Source organism: Glycine soja, unplaced genomic scaffold (assembly GCF_004193775.1).
Source record: "Glycine soja cultivar W05 unplaced genomic scaffold, ASM419377v2 tig00105718_1_pilon, whole genome shotgun sequence".
Lineage (NCBI taxonomy): Eukaryota > Viridiplantae > Streptophyta > Magnoliopsida > Fabales > Fabaceae > Glycine > Glycine soja.
The window spans coordinates 8452-22025 of record NW_021144572.1 but is presented as its reverse complement, the minus strand read 5'-3'; the positions used below and the strand labels follow the sequence as shown (position 1 = coordinate 22025).

Here is a 13574-nt window from a genome sequence, read left to right as displayed (position 1 = left end):
GCCTCACACTGAGAAGCAAGTCCATGGTTTCTTGGGATGCTTGAATTATATAGCGAGGTTCATATCGCATCTAACCGCTACTTGCAAGCCTCTCTTTAAGCTATTGCGCAAGAACCAGTCCGTCGAATGGAACAACGACTGCCAAGTGGCGTTCAGAAGGATCAAGCGATGCCTTATGAATCCTCCTGTCCTTGTGCCACTAGTGCCTAGAAGACCCTTTATCCTATATATGACTATGTTGGATGAGTCGATGGGGTGTATGCTGGGGCAGCATGACAAGTCCGGAAAAAGGGAATGGACTATCTATTACTTAAGCAAGAAGTTCATGACATGTGATATGAACTACTTTTTGCTTGAAAGGACATGTTGTGCCTTGGTGTGGGCAGCCCATCATCTAATGCAGTACATGCTGAGCTACATCACTTGGTTGGTGTCTAAGATGGACCCAATCAAGTACATATTTGAAAAGCCCGGTCTCACTGAACGAATCACTCGGTGGCAGGTCCTGCTGTTAGAATTTGACATTGTTTATGTCATTTAAAAGGCGATAAAGGGAAGCGCCTTGGCAGATTACCTAGCTCAACAACCCATCAATGACTACCAACCTATGCATCCGGAGTTCCCGGACGAGGACATCATGACCTTGTTCGAGGAGGAGGTGGAGGATGAAGATAGGGACAAATGGATAGTGTGGTTAGACGGCGTGTCCAACGCACTTGGACTTGGGGCGGTTTTGCTTATTCCTGACGATCAATGCATACCCTTCACAACTAGGTTGGGTTTTGACTGCACGTACAACATGGCCGAGTATGAGGCGTGCGCCCTCGAGATCCAAGCGGTAATCGACTTCAAAGTCACATTGCTCAAACTATATGGAGACTCGGCCTTGGTAATCCACCAGTTGAGAGGAGAATGTGAGATTAGGGATCATAAATTGATACCCTACCAGGCATACATCAAGAAGCTGACAAAGTTCTTCGATGACATATCCTTCCACCACATTCCTAGAGAGGAGAATCAAATGGCCGATGCACTTGCCACTCTAGCATCCATGTTTCAGCTGACCCTACATAGGGACTTTCCATACATCAAATTCAGATGTCGCGGCAAGCCTGCACATTGCTGCTTAATAGAAGAAGAGCAAGATGGTAAACCCTAGTACTTCGATATCAAGCAATACATCAAAGACAAGGAGTACCCACAGGAGGCTTTCGACAATGACAAAAGGACCTTATGAAGGTTTGCAGCTGGTTTTTTCCTGAGTGGAGATATCTTGTACAAGAGGAACCATGATATGGCTTTGCTCTGATGTGTGGACGCCAGGGAGGCTGAGCAGATGCTAGTGGAAGTGCATGAGGGATCCTTTGAAACACATGCCAATGGACATGCCATGGCCCGGAAGATTCTGAGGGCAGGGTATTACTGGCTCACCATGGAAAATGATTGTTGTATACATGTGAGAAAATGCCACAAGTGCTAGGCATTCGCGGACAATGTCAATGCTTTGCCCGTGCCTTTGAATGTCTTGGCAATGCCTTGGCCATTCTCTATGTGGGGAATAGACGTGATTGGAGCTATTGAGCCGAAGGCTTCGAACGGACATCGCTTCATTTTGGTTGCGGTCGACTACTTCACCAAATGGATCGAAGCGGCTTCATATGCCAGTGTGACTAGGAGCGTGATGGTCAGGTTCATCAAGAAAGAGATAATCTGCAGATATGGGTTGCCCAGGAAGATTATCACTGATAATGCCACCAATTTGAACAATAAAATGATGAAGGAAATATGTGAGGATTTCAAGATCTAATATCATATTTCCACGCCTTATAGGCCCAAGAGGAATGGGGCAGTTGAGGCTGCTAACAAGAACATCAAGAAGATAGTTCAGAAGATGACCGTGTCATACAAGGATTGGCACGAGATGCTTCCTTTTGCGTTGCATGGTTATCGAACCTCGGTATGCACATCAACTAGGGCAACTCCATTCTCTTTGGTGTACGGGGTGGAGGTTATGCTTCCATTTGAAGTAGAGGTTCCCTCTTTGAGGATTCTGGCCGAGTCAGGGTTAGAAGAGCCAGAATAGGCCCAAGCAAGCTTTGATCAACTAAATCTTGTAGAAGGAAAGAGGTTGGCCTCCATGAGACATGGACATTTGTATCAAAGCCGGGAAAAGAACGTTTTCAACAAGAAGGTATGCCCATGCAAGTTCAGCAAAGGGGATCTCATCTTGAAGAAAGTATCCCAAGCACAAAAGGATCACTAGGGGAAATGGGCTCCGAATTATGAAGGACCTTTTGTCATGAAGAAGGCATTTTCAGGAGGAGCATTGTTGCTTTCCAGCATGGACAATGAAGAGTTGCCTTCACCCGTGAATTCCAATATTGTCAAACGATATTATGCTTAGTACTTGGGGCAGCTAAAGGGTTCAATATATGATTGTTCTCCAAAGACTCATTGGGATCTCCCAAGTTTTCTGATCCTTTGTAAACCATGATCGCAACATTAATAAACATTGAATTGATGATTTGTGTTTTAATTTCCTGTGTTTTGTTTTTACTTCTTAAGAACCTACACTTTCAATTTTGCCCACTGAATCCAGAGCCATTTGGCTCCATCAAAGGGGTGTCGTAAGCGTTTACGTAAAATTGAACATAATAACATTTTTTTAATTATTTCACTTAAACTTCCTAATCATAAGCATGCATGCATTTGCATCTTATCATCCTATGGATCGGAGGATAAATAATGATTCATTTTGAGTAGTGATCAATATCACACCAAAGTTGGAACACGGGTAAGTGGAAGGTAATATTGGTATTTCGTGGTGTCGTTTCACATTTACTGTGTGATGCCATTTCCTTTATTCAAGAGGTTAGGGGCAGGTACGAGCAGGTGCTAGGCTCATGATCAACAAATCATCATCCCACGTCTGGCTCAAGACGTTAAAGAAGCGCTCCTAGGAGGCAGCCTGATGTGAACCTGAGTAGGAGCGGATCGTTTGATACAGGCTACGGAGATTTGGATGACGCCACTTCCAGTGAAGGAAGATAAGTTAGGGTAGACGCCACAAGGATTACCTTGATAAGTCTAAGATTGGTTCAACAAGGAACCCAGAGAGAAACTCTCACCAAATTTTATCAAATGCCAAAAGTTTCTTATTGAAAACAAAAACCAATACTTATAGTGTATCTGAACAAAAAGATAAAAATAGACATAAGCCTTCTAAACAATTTGGGCCAAAATTACAATAAATAAAAATTATAACTAAAAAACATATTTAACTTGGGCCTTCAGTTATAATTAATAGTCTTGGTAGTGCCTCTACCTCTGGGCCTTCATCTTTCTCCACTTGGGCCTTCATCCTTCTCCACTTGGGGGCTTTGTCCTTCTCCACTTGGGCCTTTAGCCTTCATTTGGCTAGTTTCAGGATTCTCATCATTCCCTCCTTCTTGGAAAACATTTGCCCTCAAATGTCCAGGATCGTCATCGGGTTCAAGTACCACTTCCTTCCTTTTCTTGTTGGCTTGCTTGGCATAGCTTTCATTCTTCTTTGCAATTTGCACCTTCAGTTGGTCATACAATCTTTTCACATACTCAACTTTGGCCTGTGCATCCTTATGCTGAGTCTCTTGGGGCTTGTTGTTGTAAGTTGGCCTGTTAGGCAATGAAGCTTCTGGAAGGTGATCAACTTGATGTTCTATGCTTCTTGAAGGTGGCAGTCCATGAGGAATCTCCTTGGGAAAGACATCTTTAAATTCTAGCAATAAGGGTTGAACACTAGGAGAAACATAAATAGTTAACTGATTAGAATTATCACTCTCTCTCTCTCTCTCTTGTGTATCACTCCATCTCTCAAGTGTATCACTCTTCCTTTTTCTATTCCTTTGTGATGCCTCACTATTGTCTCTCTCTTGTTCTCTCTTTTCTCTCCTTCTGATTTGGTTATCACACACTTCTCTGAAGGATAGAGGTTTATGAATAATTTTCTGGTCATGGTGCTGGAAAGAAATCTTGTTGGTGAAGCCATCATGCACTGCTTTGGTGTCCTGTTCAATGTTGGCCCTCACTAGTGCCATCTCCATCTCCTTGTCCTCAACAATCAAACTTCCCTGGGATAACCTCTGGAGTTTCTGTCGCATGGTTCTACTGTAGCTAGTTGGAACATACCTCTTTCACATAACCCTTCTCATCTCAGTCCATATCTCCCGCCCTTCTTCTCTCTTCATCTCTCTTTGATTTTTCTTCCACCAAACAAGGGCATAGTTTGAGAATGTAGCTGCTGCTAACTTCACCTTCTGCTCTTCCGAATAATCATTGTAGGAGAATGCGTGCTGAATCTTCATCTCCCAAGTAAGGTAGGCGTCTGGGTCACTCCTGCCTTTAAAAGAGGATACATTGAGTTTTACTCCCTCAATTTTGTCTTGCCCCTCTATTCGGTTCGATCCATCATTGACCCTTCTGTTGCCACCTTAAGGTCTCCCAGCATTTGGATTCATTTGGTGCTCTAGTCCTTCTATTCGCCAGTAGAGCTCTTCATTGTTACGTTTCAACAAACGTTGCATTTGTGTAGTCATCGCGTCCTGTAATAAGCGCTGAAATCCGTCCAGTTGATGATATACACCACCATTGTCACCAGCTCCCGCCATGATTAAGGAACAAAGAATTTTGCAGTAATTTTTAAAAAATAAAATTCAGGACCTCACCGCACTCTACTCACGTGTTTCTCTCTTTGATGGTAGTTCACTCGTGTTTGATGCTCTCAATAGGCTTTTGTGTAATGTATTCCCTCTTGCCTTTTACCACTCGTGTTTCCTCTTAAATTCCTGGATGGACCAAATTAGACACACAAGGTAATATAAAATAAAAGGAAAGGCAATATAATGATTACAGACAAATTTGATTTGGGATAACAACTTGGACTTGATTTGGATAATAATATATTAGATTGGATTTGGATAACAGATTAGCTTTAATTTGGGTAACAGATATGATAACAAATAAGATATTAGATAGGATAATAGATAAGATATTAGATAGGATAACAAATAAGATATTAGATAGAATAACAAATAAGATATTAGATAGGATAGCAGATAAGATATTAGATAGGATAACAAATATGAAAACAGATAGGACAAGTAAACTTCAAATGCTCATAACTTTTGCTATGGTTGTCCGTTTGAGGCCCACTATATATCAAAACGCTCAGAATTCAGAGTAGAATCTAGATAAAGGGATTTGATCCACGATTTTATTTCCAAAAAAAAAATACCTCTAAATTCCTCAATTTCGTGTTCAAAGATCAAACACCCAAATCTCTTCCAAACTTTGTTTTTTTGCAACTGTTTCCTTTTTTTTGTCTTTCTTTCTTCTTTTTTTTCGTTCTTTTTTTTTCTCTTTTTTTGTTTTTTTTTTCAGACATCCAGCTATTAGAATTCGTTCAATAGGCAATCATCATTAGGCAAATTTGACAATTTAGCAATTCGGCGATTAGGCAATTTTTACCCTAAACAGAATTCGAATAGGCTGAAACAAAAGTTATGAACAAAAGACAGAATACAATATGATAGGCACAAGAACAAGAAACAAGAACTCAAATAGATATTTTTTTTGACACAAAGTCTGAAAGACACAAGAAACAAGAACAAAAACGTGACAAGAACAAGAACAAGAATGCAAATAACAGAACACAAGACGCAAACAAGAACGAAACAAGATGTAAACAAGAATGCAAATAACAGAACAAGGACAAAAACACAAACCTAGACAAATTACAAAGAAAAAAATAGGATAGGATAGGATAGAACCTGTATCAAGAGCTGAAGCTTTGATACCAGATGATGTGAACCTGACTAGGAGCGGATCATTTGATACAGGCTACAGAGTTTTTGTATGACGCCACTTTCAGTGAAGGAAGATAAGTCAGGGTAGATGCCACAAGGATTACCTTGATAAGTATGAGATTGGTTCAACAAGGAACCCAGAGAGAAGCTCTCACCAAATTTTATGAAAATGCCAAAAGTTTTCTTATTGAAAACAAAAACCAATACTTATAGTGTATCTGAACAAAAAGATAAAAATAGACATGGGCCTTCTAAACAGTTTAGGCCAAAATTACATTAAATAAAAATTATAACTAAAAAACATATTTAACTTGGGTCTTCAAATTAGTTTGGGCCTTCAGCAATAATTAATAGTCTTGGTAGTGCCTCTGCCTCTGGGCCTTCATCTTTCTCCACTTGGGCCTTCATCCTTCTCCACTTCTCAACTTGCTGTTTTTGAATGATAAAGGGCACAAAATTTTTCTCTGCGCGTTTATCACCCAACTTGTGAAATCTGAATGACAAAGGGCGTAGAATTTGTATCTACGCGTTTACCACCCAACTTGCTGTTTCTGAATGATAAAGGGCGCAGAATTTGCCTCTGCACATTTACTCACTCAGCTTGTTGTTCCTGAATGATAAAGGGCGTAGAATCTACATCTACGCATTTACCCACTCAGCTTGTTGTTCCTGAATGATAAAGGGCGCAGAATCTGTCTCTGCGCGTTTACCCACTCAGGTTGTTGTTCTTGAATGATAAAGGGCGCAAAATCTGTCTCTGCGCGTTTACCCACTCAGGTTGCTTTTCTTGAATGATAAAGGGCGCAGAATTCGTTTGTGCGCGTTTACCCACTCAAACTAGCTATCATGCTTTGAGTCTTATAGATAGCAAAGGAAAGTTTTAAACGGATAACCACTCGGGTATCTCCGCATGTCACGTGACTCCAGTGTCAGTATGACAGAATTTGTCTGCGCGGAAGATGACGTAAATCTTCGCGTGTCAACGGGCTTGTTGGCCGCGATTGACAAAGGGTGCAGAAGACGACGTTAGTCTCTGCGTGCTATCATGCTTTGAGTCTTAGAGATAGCAAAAGAAAGTTTAAACGGATAACCACTCGGGTATTTCCGCATGTCACGCGACTCCAGTGTGAGTGTGACAGAATTTGTCTGTGCAGAAGATGACGTAAATCTCTGCGTGTCAACGGGCTTGTTGGCCGCGATTGACAAAGGGCGCAGAAGACGACGTTAGTCTTTGCATGCTATCATGCTTTGAGTCTTAGAGATAGCAAAGGAAAGTTTAAACGGATAACCACTCGGGTATCTCTGCATGTCACGTGAATCCAGTGTCAGTATGATAGAAATTGTGGGGGCGGCCGACAAAAGCGAGGTTCTTGCTCCTACGTATCCTCAATGAGGAACTCAGACCTACGTAGTTCTGGATAACTTGTGAGACTAAAAATAGTCTCGATGTTTTCTTCACTAAAATGCGAACATGCTTTAGTAAAGAGACAAAACTTCCAACTGATCAGAGCAACATATTTTTTGGATGAAAAACAATGTGTCTACCAAGGAAGGAGAGTACACAGAGGAAATCTTCTTGTAACCATAAATGAGATTTTGGATGTTAGCATTTCGCTTCTAAATGAGCATTTAGAGGAAACACCGGGTTCAACAAAAATAGAAGAAAATCACTCAAAGTGTATCAATCTCACACAGGTAAGTGTTTCATCCTTATTCCGAACCATAGATATGCCATGACTTGATTTTGCAAATTATTTCCTATCAAATCAAAGATTACATGCATGATCATGGATCAATAGGACTTTTTCTTGGGAATGGTGTTTTTTTGGTGGGAACTTTGGCTTTGAGTGTTTTTGGCTTTTTCCTTTTCTGTTTTTGTTTAGCGCGAGGCGAACAAGTCACCGATGCACATGATTTTTTTGGTTGGCAATCAAAGGGAGAGGACCACTTCAGGTCGTGCTCTGTATATGTTCAGATGTCGTCTGGTCCAAAGACCTTTCTGTATATTTCTTCTGTTTTCTTCCGATCTTTGATCGGGAATTTCCTTTTCCCTTTTTTTTCTTTCTCCCACTCTTCGGTTGGGAATTTTTTTTGTTTTCTCCCGCTCTTTTGATTGGGAATTTCCTTTCTTCTTCTTTTTTGTTTTCTTCTGAGGGCAAGGATTGACATTCTCACCCTGGGTCAAGGTTTATGGTAAGTTGGGATTTTGGCTCAAGGCTTGTAGAACGGCTGGGCATGATATATTTCAGGGTTTGGTTTGGTTCAAGAATAAAAGGGGATGTCCCACATTATTTCCATGACACAAATGCAACAATGATGATTTGGAAACTTTAAGCAAAACTAGTCATGCATACACCTATGTGGACACTCAAGTGTCGAACTTTTATGGTCATGTGATGCTAGGGCTCATGATTCATCTTCTCTATTTTAGTCAACCCAGCGTTTCCAAAATATGTTCTTTTATCAATATGTGCATTCATCCGAGTCTTATTTTGGGTGTTCGGAAAAACTTTCACAGCATTTACCCTTCAAGTGTATACACATTTTTTTTCAAAAACTGGTTATGATCAGTGAATTTTTTCAAAGAAAAGTTGGAAGTTATCTCTTTTCACACACATGTTGTTTTTTAGCCAGACAACCTTTTATTTTTATTATTTTCTTTTTTCTTTCTTTCTTTTCCTTTTCTTACTTGCTCTCTTTTCTTTTTCCTCTTTTTCCCTTTAAGTTATTTATCATTTGTTCATTTTCTCTCTCTTCTTTCTTTTTTTCTCTTTTTCTCTCTGAAAAAGTCGTGCGGACGAGGGCGCACACTACCTATTCACGTATAACCACAAGGTGAATGAGAAACGCACGAAAATGGTAAGTCATAAAATGATGACGAAATAAATGAGAGCCATAACGCCTAAAATTTCTAAGAGAAACGAGCAACAATGATAGTAATGTTAGTAACCATATGAACAAAATAGAAAATAGTAATGTCAACAGTAATATGGGCAATAACAGAAAGCGTTAATAGAAAACTAATAAAAAAACAGATGTCAAAAAATGCGGTGACCTCGGTCACGTGGCTCCGCTTCCTCCCAAGAAGCCGAGTAAATCGGTCATCTCCTCATCCATGCGGGCATCCTCTGGATCGCCGGGAGCCTCTGCAGGTGCCTCCTCTGTCTGGTCCTCGGGCCAATCCCTGGGCCATGCAACCTCAGCCCTAAACTGATCTGGAGTAGGGCACGGAAAAGGAGTGAAACCCTGGCTTTGCAGACTGAGGCTGAGCTGGTAGAGACAGTCATGGGTCTGCACATGCGCCTTGTGGTTGGCCGCCTGCTGGCGAACCAAGTGCTGTAAATACCGCTCCATGCCAAATGACCCAGCTGGATCAGCCTGGTGAGGTGGTGGCGATGCATCTGTAGCCTGCGCTGCATCACCCTGCGCCTGTCTAGGTGTGCAATACTTGTCAATGAAGGCCCGGGTGATCGGCGGTCGAATCATCTTACTAGGTGCGACGGGAACCCCGAATGACTGGCAGAGGCCCGTGATCAACGCTGGAAATCCCAGGGCCTTGTTAAACTTAACTGGGTCTAGAGGGTGCCTGATAGGCGGCATACCTGGAAATAAATAAATGGCATCAGCGATCAACTGAGCCACATGGACGCTCATCCGTGTCAGGATGGCATACACCAGCTGACACTTCGGCAGAGGGAGGTCGGAGTTATGATCGCTGGGCAAGATGTTGCTAAGCAGCAACGTCATCCACGTCTAGGTCAAGGTAGTCATGTTGGTGCGCATGATCCGCACCCGTCTCCCGGCAGCGGTCTGGGCAAAATCCTGACCTAGTATGCATAGCAGCTGGGCAATGGCCTCCTCGTCAAATCCATCGGCCCGGTTCCTTCTCTGACTATACTCGCACTCCTAGCCCTCCTCCAACACTAGCGGGTATCCCAGGAACTGGCTGAGGGCGTCTACATCAAAAGGAATCCACTAGCCCCTTACCCATGACCTCATGTCCCGCACGCCCTCCTCCGTGGGCCAAGCATTGGCATAAAACTCTAGAACAATATCCGGATCAAACTTGGCCATGGGAGTGACCAGCGACGTCCAATGCCGGCGAGCTATCTCCTCCTGGAAATCTGTGTACTCATCGTCCCTGAGCTGGACGCGTCTCTCTCGGTGGAAGGACCATCCCTTGATGGCTTCGAAACGCTGCTGGTGCTCAGCGCTCCTGAAACAATGGTTGTCGAACTCGGGAGCGGCACTAGTCCCTTCGGCCGCGGCATCCTCCCTAGATCGCTTTGCGGAAAGCTTTCTCGGAGCCATTTCCTGCGAAGACAAACACTTGGAAAGTTAGTTTACAAGAAAACACTTATTTTAAAGCAAAAACGACATGCTAATGTTTCTGATTTGGAACAAACTTGTGCACACATTTCCTTAATGTAAAACATTTATGAACATGCGTATGCATAAAATATCCTACTATTTATATCAACGTACAAGGATATTAAAAACATTCTAGTTACCACACATATGCATATTTTTTTGAAAAGAATACACATACGCGTGCTCAAGGTATTGTGTCAAAATTACACGTGTTCATATCCTAAGTATTTTGCTACCACAAACTACCTACACACATTTGAAGTATTTTATTAACATACAAAGCTTTTGTTGTTTCATTCACATTTATTTATACATTTATGCATGTTGGAGAGCCAATCTCACGTCATGCACACACTTGTATTTAAAAAGGAATTTTCATGCCATCTACATACACTTGAGGGGCAATTCCACATCATATATTCATTTGGGAAGCATCCTCGTGCCATTTTTGACATGGGTACATTTTTTTTTACAGGCTTCTTATGCTACATATTTTGAAAGGCATTTTTACACTACCTATCCTATACATACAGATTTTTGAAATGCATTATTTGCTATTCATTCACACTTTGCAAGGTATTTTTATGCCATATATTCACATATATACGTACCGTTGAAAGGTATTTTCCATGCTACCTAGGTGCAAGGTATTCCTCATGGGGCAGCCAAATTTAAATTCTAATAAAAACCTCACAAACATGTCCTAATATTCATGCCTTTTGCATTCAAAACCAAAATTTAAATTCCTAGGCATAAGTCATGCTTCCTTGCATTGAAATTAAAAGCTTGGTGATGTGCCATCATTTTCTTCTATTTCTTAAACCCTTTTTGCACCATTTTAATTACTGATTAGTCTTAATTGTCAAATTAATTAGGCAGTTCTATTATTTGGGCTCATTTAGCTAATTTGATGTTTTTAATCTAATTTTAGGAATTAATGAAACATTGGGCTTAATCTGGATTTTGGTTGTGGACTTGAAGAAGGCAAATAAAGCAGTGCTTACCTTAGTTAATTTCTAATTAGGAGATTGCAATTTTATTTTATGTGGTTCAGTGTTTATTTCATTTTGGGCCAGAATATTGTAATAGGGCCTAGTGACTTTGAGTGACTCTTTTTAAATAGCAGCCTTGGGATTTGTGGAAGGCTATTCTGTTAGACTATTATTCAGAACATAGGGTTTATGGCTTTTACATTTTTTTGGTTCTAACGCTACTGTTCACGTAATGCAATTTTCCATTTTCTGCTTCTAATTACAATTTCGTTCTTGTTTCTTCTTCTGCCTTCATTTACGTTTCTGCTTCATTTACGTTTCTGCTTCGTTTATGTTTCTGCTTTTAGTTTCATTTATGTTTTTTGTTTGAATCTATGGAAGGCTAAATATTCTGGTGTTGTTTCCTTTTGAGGACAAAGCTCAACTCTCTTTGAGGTTTCGTTTATAATGTGGCTTCCTGGCAGTTTTCCCTTCACCAGTTAACCCAAATTCGTTAACATTAATCTGTGAACGCTTCGTGTTCGATTAACAGCCTCTGAGCCTAACTTGCGTTCATGCTTAATGGACGAAGGGTTAACTGGTGTATGTGTTGCCTAATCACGTATTGACAACCCTAAGTTGATTTTCGCTTAGTAAATTGAAATAGGGTTGGATTAAGTGGTTAACTGTTAGGGACGAATTCTCCATAACCCAGGACAAGAGAATGGCTTCTAAATCAGAGGAAACAACCCGTTTTTAATATTATTAGTTTCGTATTCCAGTTTACTTGTTCTGTTCTTTAAATCACAAAACAAACAACCCCCCCCCAATCGTTACTGTTACTGCAAGTATATTATGAACATTTGGTTTATCATTGCTCGTTGGGAAACGACCTAGGATCACTTCCTAGTTACTGCATTTTCATGTTTATTTAATTCGGGTACGACCTCGATCAAATTTGGCGCCGTTCCCGGGGAGCAGTGTCCAAAGGTTCATAATAGCTAGTGTCGTGTTAGTGTTTAATTATTTCGTGTTTTATGTTTAATTGTTAGTGTTGTGTTAGTGCTTGTGTTAGTGTAGTTTAGTGTCTTGTTATTTTGTTTAGTGTATGTTCTGTTTTAGTTTTCATATTAAGCGCTTCCCCTGTTTCAGTTTTGGGTATTTTGATGTGAATAGTGTTTTGCGACGGACTTAGCGACCACTTTTGCTTGCGGCAAAACAGAGTAGTAGTAGAAATCATGTAGCAACGGATTTTAGCGACCACCCATGCTGAATTATTTAGGAGTTTTTGTTTTAGTAGCTAGGGTTGTTATTTTTGGCTGAATTTTTTTGTGGTAACTTCTTTGAATCTATATTTTGTGGGAAAAATAGCTAGAGCCTTTAGTTTGGTCAGATTTGGAAGTTCCAAAAAAGTAGCAAATTTTGTTTTTGGCAAAACTTCAAACGGCCATAACTTTTGCTCCGGTTATCAAAATCGCAATTATTAATATGTATTTGGGGTAGAAAAAAATTTCCTACGCTATGGCAGCCCGCCATAGGCCGGCTGAGGTCTCCATCATCCAAAAAAAGTGATTCTGTCAAAAGTTTTTTTATTTTTCAAGTTTTATTCACTTATTTTTCTCAACCTACCATTTTTAGCTTCCATAGTTAGACTTTGAATTTTTGTTTGAAATTTTATGTGCTACCTTCTCATCATTTTATAAGGTTGTTCACAAAATTTCAAGTCATTTGGATATCATTTGAGGGTAGTTGTAGTTCAAACCTACACCTTCATTTACATGACAAGGCAACTAGTTGTGCATGCTGAATGTAGTGTATGACTAGAGGCAATCCATCTGACTTACAACCCTTTGATCCTGAGATAGATAGGACATTTCATAGATTAGTTAGGCATCATTTTATACCTTTTGATCATCCTGAGCATTCCATTACTAGTGAATCTGTGCATTCTGTTATTAGTGATTTTGAGCATTACAATTTTGAGCATTCTGATTTTGAACATTCTGAGAACATGGCACAACCTCCACCCCGTGAGAGGACTCTAAGGGAAATGGCTGCACCTGATTTCACCTACGAAAGCTTGTGCATCCAATACCCTGATGAGGATGTCCCATATGTTCTTAAAACTGGACCGATCCATTTGCTTCCAAAGTTTCATGGCCTTGCAGGTGAAGACCCGCACAAACATCTGAAAGAATTTCATATTGTCTGCTCCACCATTAAACCCCCATATGTCCAAGAGGATTGCATATTTCTGAATGCTTTTCCTCATTCTTTAGAGGGAGTGGCAAAGGAATGGTTGTATTACCTTGCTCCAAGGTCCATCACGAGCTGGGATGACCTTAAGAGAGTATTCTTAGAAAAAATTTTCCCTGCTTCCAGGACCACG

At 40.7% G+C, this 13574-nt stretch overlaps 1 protein-coding gene across 1 annotated transcript; it reads left to right on the top strand.

Moving 5' to 3' along the window:
- The first annotated feature begins 250 nt into the window (after positions 1 to 250).
- LOC114404690 lies at positions 251 to 1159 on the top strand. The gene is made up of 2 exons (XM_028367547.1): positions 251 to 502; positions 545 to 1159. The coding sequence occupies exons 1-2, from the start codon at positions 251 to 253 to the stop codon at positions 1157 to 1159; spliced, it is 867 nt and encodes a 288-aa protein (XP_028223348.1).
- Positions 1160 to 13574: the final 12415 nt, after the last annotated feature.